This window comes from Littorina saxatilis, linkage group LG5 (assembly GCF_037325665.1).
Source record: "Littorina saxatilis isolate snail1 linkage group LG5, US_GU_Lsax_2.0, whole genome shotgun sequence".
Lineage (NCBI taxonomy): Eukaryota > Metazoa > Mollusca > Gastropoda > Littorinimorpha > Littorinidae > Littorina > Littorina saxatilis.
In genome coordinates this window covers 37,095,305-37,106,376 of record NC_090249.1, presented here as the reverse complement: position 1 = coordinate 37,106,376, position 11,072 = coordinate 37,095,305, and the positions used below count along the sequence as shown (strand labels likewise).

At 42.9% G+C, this 11,072-nt stretch overlaps 1 protein-coding gene across 1 annotated transcript in view; it reads right to left on the bottom strand.

Moving 5' to 3' along the window:
* Positions 1-350: 350 nt before the first annotated feature.
* Positions 351-11,072, bottom strand: part of LOC138967028 (TBC1 domain family member 2B-like) — a 28,909-nt gene continuing 18,187 nt past the window's right edge. The window contains exons 11-19 of the mRNA XM_070339485.1: positions 10,892-11,012; positions 9,989-10,134; positions 9,553-9,664; positions 9,172-9,303; positions 8,421-8,558; positions 7,424-7,600; positions 6,360-6,494; positions 5,710-5,787; positions 351-5,237 (exon numbers count right to left, since the gene is read on the bottom strand). Coding sequence (XP_070195586.1) covers positions 5,079-5,237; positions 5,710-5,787; positions 6,360-6,494; positions 7,424-7,600; positions 8,421-8,558; positions 9,172-9,303; positions 9,553-9,664; positions 9,989-10,134; positions 10,892-11,012 — 1,198 coding nt within the window. The 3' untranslated portion in view covers positions 351-5,078. The remainder of the gene's footprint in view (positions 5,238-5,709; positions 5,788-6,359; positions 6,495-7,423; positions 7,601-8,420; positions 8,559-9,171; positions 9,304-9,552; positions 9,665-9,988; positions 10,135-10,891; positions 11,013-11,072) is intronic.

Below are 11,072 nucleotides of genomic sequence, written 5' to 3'. Positions count from 1 at the left end.
CTGACACCTTCAAATAATCTTAGTATTGTTCTGGAGACATAATATTCAATAATAACAGTTTAAAAAAATGATGAGTATAGCCTAAAAGTTAGACTGCCGATACAGACCAAATAAAATGCATCTGTAAAATGTACTCCTTCACTCATTGTTTTGCTGCTCAAGTGGTACTGTGAGCTTAGCTTAAAAATAAATTAAAAAATTAAAAAATACACAAATGGCAGCAGTAGTTAATTGAGACTTGAACCAGAGCCAACCCTAACACCCCCCCCCCCCCCCCTCATGTCAAGAAACATGTCTTGCCCCCTCTCAGGCACCCCCCCCCCCCCCAACACCAACACCACCACCCCACACCAACCACTACCTCCCTCCAATGTATGAACTAAGTTTTGATGTTTAGTTGACTCTCAATACCAGACAACATCCCACTGATATGTGGAACTGGCGTAACATATTCTTATCTTTTCTTCAATATCAGGCAGAAGGCATGTGTGCTTGCATGGAGGATGGATTTTAACGCAGAAATACTGTAACATTCCCTGACAGAAGGAAACATGTCAAAAGTGAAAATATTATAGGAGTCTTGACTTCTGCATGGAATCCATACCAATGAGACCAAAAAGTTACATGTATGTTCTTAAAGCCTGTCCGTAACTGGGCGAAGTCGACTAAGCAAAGTATACTTCATGAAGCTGGCTTCAGGAAGCTTTAGCACTGAGTTTTTGGTAAAAAGAGTTCGCGAAGTCGGCTTCGGGCTCAATTAAGGACGGGCTTTAAAACTCCAGTACACTATATGGCTCACCATCACAGATCGGAGCAGCCAGTTCTACGTGAGATAAGGCCATCCCTCCACTTCGACGCATACCAAAATTAAAAGCCTGAATGCTGTGGAGAATGGTAATTATTCAAATGAATTTACTTATTCAAAGCCAGTGGGGCCACACGTGAAATTAATTTATTCAAAAATTCAAACTCTGCACAGTAAGCAGTCAGAATGTTGATTTTTGGTATGTGTCCAAGTGAAGGGATATATCAATATGAGGCTTATATTGCGCGTATTCCGTGGGTACAGTTCTAAGCGCAGGGATTTATTTTTTTAATTTATTTTTAATTTTTATGCAATTTATATCGCGCACATTTTCAAGGCGCAGGGATTTATTTATGCCGTGTGAGATGGAATTTTTTTTACACAATACATCACGCGTTCACATCGGCCAGCAGATCGCAGCCATTTCGGCGCATATCCTACTTTTCACGGCCTATTATTCCATCACACGGGTATTTTGGTGGACATTTTTATCTATGCCTATACAATTTTGCCAGGAAAGACCCTTTTTGTCAATCGTGGGATCTTTAACGTGCACACCCCAATGTAGTGTACACGCGAAGGGACCTCGGGTTTTCGCCTCATCCGAAAGACTAGCACTTGAACCCACCACCTAGGTTAGGAAAGGGGGGAGAACATTGCTAACGCCCTGACCCAGGGTCGAACTCGCAACCTCTCGCTTCCGAGCGCAAGTGCGTTACCACTCGGCCACCCAGTCGTTACCACTCGGCCACCCAGTCGTTACCACTCGGCCACCCAGTCGTTACCACTTGGCCACCCAGTCGTTACCACTCGGCCACCCAGTGCGTTACCACTCGGCCACCCAGTGCGTTACCACTCGGCCACCCAGTCGTTACCACACGGCCACCCAGTCGTTACCACTTGGCCACCCAGTCGTTACCACTCGGCCACCCAGTCGTTACCACTCGGCCACCCAGTCGTTACCACTCGGCCACCCAGTGCGTTACCACACGGCCACCCAGTCGTTTGTCACACGGCCACCCAGTCGTTTGTCACTCGGCCACCCAGTCGTTACCACTCGGCCACCCAGTGCGTTACCACTCGGCCACCCAGTGCGTTACCACTCGGCCACCCAGTGCGTTACCACTCGGCCACCCAGGCGTTACCACTCGGCCACCCAGTCGTTACCACTCGGCCACCCAGTCGTTACCACTCGGCCACCCAGTCGTTACCACTCGGCCACCCAGTGCGTTACCACTCGGCCACCCAGTCGTTACTACTCGGCCACCCAGTGCGTTACCACTCGGCCACCCAGTGCGTTACCACTCGGCCACCCAGTGTGTTACCACTCAGCCACCCAGTCGTTACCACTCGGCCAGCCAGTCGTTACCACTCGGCCACCCAGTCGTTACCACTCGGCCACCCAGTCGTTACCACTCGGCCACCCAGTCGTTACCACTCGGCCAGCCAGTCGTTACCACTCGGCCACCCCGTCGTTACCACTCGGCCACCCAGTCCATATAATTTATGGTCTTGTCCCATGTAAAAGTCTGGCCAGATCTGAGATAGTCAGCAGAACTGTTTTCACGGGACGGACGGTGACTTTAAGAGCAGTTATATAATTATGTTACAAGGCACTTTGTAACCAAATCCTTTGATCACGGACCTATCGTTTCATTATTGTAGCAGGGGATATAGGATTCCATACAAACAATCCCGCTAGACTGATTAATTAAAATCATATATACACAAATAATAATCGAAAGACATTGACAAATCACATTCTGATTCATGGACCAAGAAGTTGCATTTGATCCATACACAGCAAAGCATTACATAATTTGTGTCTGCAAACGTGTTATTGCCTGAGATACTATAAAAGAGACATCGCTCATTGAAGCCTAAAGGTGAATTTAGCCGTCTTGAATATATGCAGCCATCTCAGTCGCCTCAGTGTAATAGGATTAGAGCACTGACTGGATTGATATAGGGAGGTTCGTACAATATAGTGGACATATGCAACTTAAACTGCATTTATGAAGCGACAGTTCTGTCTGTTTAAAACTTGCCAGCAGTTTAAACTTACGTTATTTGCGACTTTGTGACCACAGGATAAAACAAGAAGAGCAAACGCTCGATCGAGTCACTTTCGCAGTTCTGAATATTATATGAGGCATCAGATGGACAGGAAGAAATTGCTATTCACAACACAATACAGATGTAAATAATTTGATGTAAAGAATAATCCTATAAAGTTTGAATCAAATCCGATGAATAGTTTCAGAGATATGATATTTCAATTTTTTTCCTTCAAGACATACCTGTGACCTTGAAAAAGGTCAAAGGTCACCAAAGCAGACGTCAAAGTGTAGAGGTCACTGGGAGTCACGTTCACATAAAATTTGAGCCCGGTCACTTTTATAGTTTCCGAGAAAAGCCCAACGTTAAGTTGTGTGTTGCCGAACAGAAAAGGCTAGTTATCTCCCTTGTTTTTCTGATAACGTTCGTAAAAGGCTACAGATGTAAATACTTTGATGTAAAGAATAATCCTACAAAGTTTCAATCACATCCGATGAACTTTGTCAAAGATATAAAATGTCTAATTTTTCCTTTGACGCTGACCTGTGACCTTGAAAAAGGTCAAAGGTCAACGAAACCATCGTTAAAGTGTAGAGGTCATTGGAGGTCACGACTAAACAAAATATGAGCCGGATCGCTTTGATAGTTTCCGAGAAAAGTCCAACGTTAAGGTGGTGTCTACGGACGGCCGGCCGGACAGACTAACACTGACCGATTACATAGAGTCACTTTTTCTCAAGTGACTCAAAAAGTATAAAAAAGGGTAATAAAATTAAAGTTTGTTTGTTTGCTTAACGCCCAGCCGACCACGAAGGGCCATATCAGGGCGGTGCTGCTTTGACATATAATGTGCGCCACACACAAGACAGAAGTCGCAGCACAGGCTTCATGTCTCACCCAGTCACATTATTCTGACACCCGACCAACCAGTCCTAGCACTAACCCCATAATGCCAGACGCCAGGCGGAGCAGACACTAGATTGCCAATTTTAAAGTCTTAGGTATGACTCGGCCGAGGTTCGAACCCACGACCTCCCGATCACGGGGCAGACGCCTTACCACTAGGCCAACCGTGCCGGTAATAAAATTAAAGGATTACAATAATTACGAACATGAACCGTAATAAAGCATTCACACTTGACAACATAATTTCTATAAATACTATTTAAATCTTGAAGTACTTGTAATCAATCAACATAATTACTTGCGAACACAATTCACAGCTTTTCGGCAGTGAAACACACACAAAACAAACAGGAGAAATATGCCATAGGCAATCAGGTCCACTCATATACATATGTTGGGCGGGGATGTAGCTCAGTCGGTAGCGCGCTGGATTTGTATCCAGTTGGCCGCTGTCAGCGTGAGTTCGTCCCCACGTTCGGTGAGAGATTTATTTCTCAGAGTCAACTTTGTGTGCAGACTCTCCTCGGTGTCCGAACACCCCCGTGTGTACACGCAAGCACAAGACCAAGTGCGCACGAAAAAGATCCTGTAATCCATGTCAGAGTTCGGTGGATTATAGAAACACGAAAATACCCAGCATGCTTCCTCCGAAAACGGCGTATGGCTGCCTAAATGGCGGGGTAAAAAACGGTCGTACACGTAAAATTCCACTCGTGCAAAAAACACGAGTGTACGTGGGAGCTTCAGCCCACGAACGGAGAAGAAAAAGATATACATGTTGTGAGTTAAAATGATATGATTATGAACAGAAGAACTGTGCAAACAATTCAAAATATATTAAGTTTGTTTTAGAAGAATCTGAATATCAAGTAACCCTCCCCTACCCTCCCCTTTCCTCTTCCCCCATCCCCTTCAAAACAGAAAAAAAGAAAAGAAAAAATAAGAAAAAAATGTTGGCAGGTCAAAAACCTAAAGTATCATTTTAAAAAGTTTTCACCCAACTTTTTTCTTCAAAATCAAGAAACTTATCCAGAAACCAATTTCAAAATCTGGAATTTCATATGAGAACTGTTATCCATGTCTGAACAAAAAAACTAGCACAGGACTAGATTTCTAGAGACACACCGGCACTCCACACCAACTGCTCTTTCCCACCGTCTGTGAGTCAGAGAAAAAGAGTGAAAATGTTGAGCAAAGCAGCAGGCCTCAATTAAGCGCCTTTGGTGAGAGATGAACATCCGGTCCGTATCCAAGTCCATTTTCATCATCATCGTCATCATCATAATCCGGTGCCTATGGTGAGAGATGATCAGTATTCCACTCCATCTTCTTCTTCTTCATCGTCATCGTCATCCTCATCACGCGTATCGTTAAGATCATCATCACTGAAGTTATAGCCCTCACGCCCACCGGGGGAATGGGAGGACTGAAAGTCTTGACGTATGGCGTCTAGCTCTCTCAACTCCTCCTGTAAATAAGTATACTTTTTGTCATCACCATCATCATCATTATTGTCATCATCATCAGCAGCATCAAAAGCACAAGTATAGAACCCTTTCTGCCATTTAAAGCTGAGGTCTCTCTATGAAAAGATAGGGCTGGGAATCCTGTACAGAATTATGTACAGCGAAGTTGGCCTGAATCCCGCCCTTCACTGGCTGCATGACCTTGACAGCTTCATTCAACGCTTGACTTTTGCACTGGTTACTTCCTGTTTGCTCTCTCAGGGCTGAGCATTCTTTATTTTCGAGAGGGATCGAGGGGAAAAAATAAACGCCTTAGCAATAGCTTTCAAATGTACTCAAATGATTGCGCCCATACTCAGTCAATAGATGGGCTAGCACAAAGCATTTGGCATTATAAAACGGACTGCGATGTTCATCTTTTTAGTGAAAAGTGATCAGGTGATTGGCTGCAAACAAAAGATAAACAACGCATACCATGACCATCTGTATGTGATGGGCTCTTTTACTTGCCACTGTCCGCATGGGGAACGGGTTCAGCTCGTGGAAGGCAATCTGTGGAAGACATAACTCATGTTAAGTCTGCCAACATTCCAAAATTCAGAATTAAAAAACAAGCAATGTATGTTATAGGAACTTTTAATTGTGACAAAACAATACGATACAGTCATTGTCTCAGTCTCACTGTGTCTTTTGAACAAGCTTCTGGACAATTTGTCCCACCCTCTCTCACCATCACTGCTTACTCTATTGTAACCGTGTGCCGAAATACTACGATCACCTCGGGAAGCGAAGTGCAATCAAACAGGTTTGAAAATGTTAGGGCTAATTTCTTAGGCCTATAAAAACTGTTATGCAAACCTGAAGGTTTCCATGAACAAACAGACAATCGGAAACCACCAGACCCCATCACAAACAGAACTCTACAATTGACTTTAAAGGCCAACAACTCGGGTGCAGAGTCTGCTGTGAAAGGAGCGGTAGCCTCCCCTGTCACACTATTACCATTGTTAAAGAAAGAATTGTGTCTCTCCTGACAGACCCAAGCACATATCAACCAAAAGCACAGCTTAAGATTACAGCCATCTCAAGCGCACATCCGATTAAAAAACCAAAGCAGAACGAACATGAGTGATCTTTTTGACGTTGTTGACTTTTTCCCCCAGCATTCGCATGTAGCGATAGATGTGAGGCGCCTCCTTTAGCGTCAGGATCTCCTCCTCTGCATACTTCAGGAAAGCCAGCGCAAAGCGAAACAACATCTACACAGACAGAACAACCATAAGAATAACAACATCAAAGCATAAACTAAGTATTATCCAAAATCGTTTATAAAATATATAAATGAAAATCATCTCATGTGTGTATTGGCTGTAAATTAAAAAAATATAAAAACAAGAGGCGAAGCCTTCAAGGCTCACGTAAGAAATCGACAAACAGTAACACAAACTCAATCACTCCGTCACACATACACACACACACACACACACACAGTAAGCATAGGTGAAACTGTGCAAGAAAGCGAGACACTGGATCTGCCAACTAGTCTCGGCTCGCTCACAATAACAATGACCGAGACTTTCAGTAATTCCTTTGCGTGACGTCTAACCCTCTTACGTCATAATGTGACGTCTTCAAATGTTAAAGTTTCTATCACACACGTCAAACACTTTTGACCGAGACGTAATCTTCTTATAAAAATGCGAGCTTTATCCATAGACTCGGAAATGTTAAAGTTTCTATCACACACACACACACACACACACACACACACACACGCACAGACAGACAAAGTTTATCATCGCATAGGCTACACTTACGTGAGCCAACAACTGATACTACAATATCTGATTATTTGTCTATTTGATTGTCTATCATACAGAGTTCCTATGCTTGTGAGGGGTATGCTATTCAACTTATTTAAACAAATAGTTGACATCACAATCAGGTTTGGTGATCTTGTGCATTTAACCATAAATTTCATGATAATCAAATGCTTCATGAAGCTCTCAAAAGGACTATAATCCCAGATATGATAAAAACTGGGGTGACTTCTTTTTCATATGTTTAATAACTGATTGTACCATGAGGGAAAAAAACCTCTTCTTGAGTGAAAAGTGAAACACACACCCACACACACACACACATGAAGAAGAAGACGACAAACAGGAAGTTACAATGCTATCCTTACCTTGCTCCCCTCATAGAGGAAAGCATCCCAAATGCGCAGGAACGTCTCAGGCAGCACGTTGTCCACAAAGATGGTGAGGAACCAGTTGAACGTGTACAGCGACAGGTCAACATCGTGTTGTTCAAGGTGGGTGGTCAACTTGGGTAGCTTCTCCGTCACTAGCTCTTTCAGCACCCGCTGAAATTCAAAGTGATTCAAATTCCAAAACAAAAATAAAACGCAGCAATCAGTTCAGGTAAGTTCTTTATCAAATTTTCGTCGGACAGTCGCTGACTTTATCAGGATGGTAAGGATAAGTTAAGAATGATGACACATGATAAACAGTGTGTTTACGATTGATATTACGTCATTTTCTTCCGCACGCATTCTTTCTTTCGCGCTTTCTTTTCCCTCACACACACACACACACACACACACAAGCACACACACACACACACACGCATACACACACTCACACACACATACACACACACAAACACACACTGTCACACACACACAGACATACACACACACACACACACAAATTCAAATTGTCACAAAGCCAGGCCTATGTGTGAAGCAAGGAGTCTCTATCCGCGCTACTCAGTACACAAGACGTCAAGAGTAACTACCTCAACTGCATGTATTATAAACTTTCTGTTAGTCACATAAACAATCCTCATCATTTAGACTGTATGCTGCATGAATGAATAAACACAGACAGCAAGTTATTATACACGACTGAAAGATGGTCAGAAGGGACGGACATCTTTTGATCAAAGACGATAATGAAAACAAGTCGCTTGAAGTTAACTTACAACATTTAGTCAATATGTCGAACTCACAGAATGAAATTAACAGACTGGATCTTTTTCACCAAAACATTATAGCTTAGTTCCCCGTGGCCTCGCCAAGAAAGCTCTAATCACGTTCACGAAAAAAGCGTGCAGATTAAAGTGTGAAATTGGAGGGTGTTAAAAGGGGGGGGGGGGGGGGGGGGGGGGGGGTTACACTGTACCTGATCAGCCTGTGCAGCAGCCAGAGTCTTGGTGTAGTAGTCTTTGGGCATGATGTGCCCCACTATTGCCTCCAGGCACCAGAACGACTCTTCCTCGCTCAGAAACAACAGTGCGATGGCTGCCAGCCTGTTCAAACCCTAACACAGACAAGAAACAAGTGGATGCAGTGAGCTGCTAAACAAAAAGAGAACACAACAGTAACCAGGCTTGGTACATTCTTAATCAATATTCACCCTAAACCCTCCAGGTGCAGCCGGAATTTGAACTCATGACCTTCGACCTTCCGCTTGTGGGGCCACATGAGGCAGAGCGCTTAGTGATAAAATGTGTAAGGCAAAAAAAAGGTCTGTTTACGGTAACATAGGCCAAAAAAATAGGGTCGGTAGGTCGGGATTTTTTTTTTTTTTTTTCCCCCAAAAAACATATTTTTACGGGGTTTTTTTGGTTTTTTTTTCCCAAATGCCAAAAAAAAGTCTAGGGTCGCGCGAAAAAAATAGGGTCGGTCGGGTTACCGTAAACAGACTATTTTTATTTTTTGCCTAACCAATCTCGTGGCCCCTGAGAGCATCACAAGTAACTTTCAAAGTCTTGTGGTGATAAGAGCTGCATGTATAACAGATCCCCTCTACCTGATTGAAACAGAAACCACGAAGGGTTTGACCTTATATAACATAAACACACGTACACACACACATACTGATAATACAGCGACTACAACAGATCTGAAATAAGCAAAATCAATTCACTGACCTGGCAGTAACCAATGATGGGATTATGCACACTGTAGGAAAGCAAGACACGCCGCAGTTTAGGAATTCCATCTGAGTCCATAGACTCGAAGTGATGATTGCTGGGCAAAGTTCGTAGCAAGTCCAGCTCAATCTGTTAAGGAAACGTGAAAAAAGGGAGTAAACTCATAGTAAAACACTTGCCTTGAACAAGCAAGGGTCACCTAAATAATCTTCTTCTCATAGAATACACTAACTTCGCAAAATGTTGGCATCTGTGGGACAGAATGGAGAGGAAAGTATAACAGCAGTCGGTGCTAATTACATGCTTATTTGGTTAAGATTTATCTTCACTGTTTCTTGGCATTACACAACACAAATAAAAGGAAATTACTACCCATACCTGTTTGACCGCAGGATTAGACTTGCTGCTCTTGATCCTTTCCCCAAGATCCTTCTTGTAATACATGGGCCCCAGCTTGTCTCGTGTTTGTGCAACGTAGAAGTTGATGCAGCTGCAAAAGCAAGAGTTAACACAGAAATCATATGCCTTGCTTTATAACTACAAGCAATGAAAAATAGCCCTGTCAATATAATTTACAAGTAGATACACCACCTGATGTGTGAATTGTCCTCATCCCAAGCCACTAGCAGATCTGCACACAACTTGACCGGGGAGATTGGAAAAATCTCCACCCTTAACCCACCAAATGCAGCCAAGATTCTAAACCCAAACCTTCTATATGGAAGGCCAACGTCCTAACCATTATGTTATTACGCTCGTATGGTTTTGCTAAAGACAAAAACCAAAATGAGACTAAAACGAGCTTCTTTCTCACCCTCTCCATATGTGTTCTTTGTACTCATGAGGAACCCCCATCCTGATGAGGGCCTTCAGTTCAGGGGAGCGAACCAGTGGTTTCCCTGCCTGGCCCACCATGAAGTTCTCCCACTTGATGTGTTTTGACGTGGTTTCGTCAACATCCTGTCACAGAACATGTGTATATGTTAATCACTGATTTGACAAACTAGGTGTAACAATAAGGCTAAAAAATAAAATTAATTAAATAAATAAATTTTAAAAACAAACAACGCCTTCTGTTCACAGCATTGGCATCCTTTCTTTCCCCATCAACTTTTGAATCCAAAGAAAAAATAAGACATTTTTTTTAATGTTTTCTATCTTGACCTGATCAACCCTAAGCTGCCTGTATACCCTAACCCTAAGCCTAAACCTATCAACACATAGTTTTCCTCTGACCAACCTAAATCTATTTGTGTTTTGCATGTTACAGTCAACACATTCCACTTCGTCTTATTGAATAATGCTCATAGGGCACTAGCCTTTACAGTTACAACGCTGCTGTTAAAGAGAACAGAAGAAGTAGAAGACACAGAAACAAATTAATGATATACATACCGATACATACACAGCCTAGTGGTGATATCTTACGAGTAGTTTTTTCCTGCTGGTATGACAAAGTCACTGAGACAAACTTGGTTCTCGAAGTTCTTTGTCGGTTTCTGAGGCATGCAGGAGAAACGACAGAATGTTTACCTGACAACATTATTCGCAATATGACGTCTTCTCAAAGTTTTTTTTCAAAGTTGACGTTAGATGTTTTCCTTTGGAAGAGGGGATCAAGAAGAGACGTTTTAGTTTGTTTAATCAGTGTCGTTTGTCTTTAAACACCAGACAAACACAGAGGCCAAATTTATTTATTTTTTAAGTAACCGCTCACCTTTATTCGACTGTTGATTTCATCAGACTGTCGCTGGAGTTGGTTGGCCTTGGCAACCAGAACATCATCCGTCTCTTCTTCACTGACCCGCACTAGGAAGCCATAGCGGTCATGCTCCTGGCTGTTAACAAAACAAAAACAAAACACACACATCACATCACATTCAGACCTATTTTTCTCT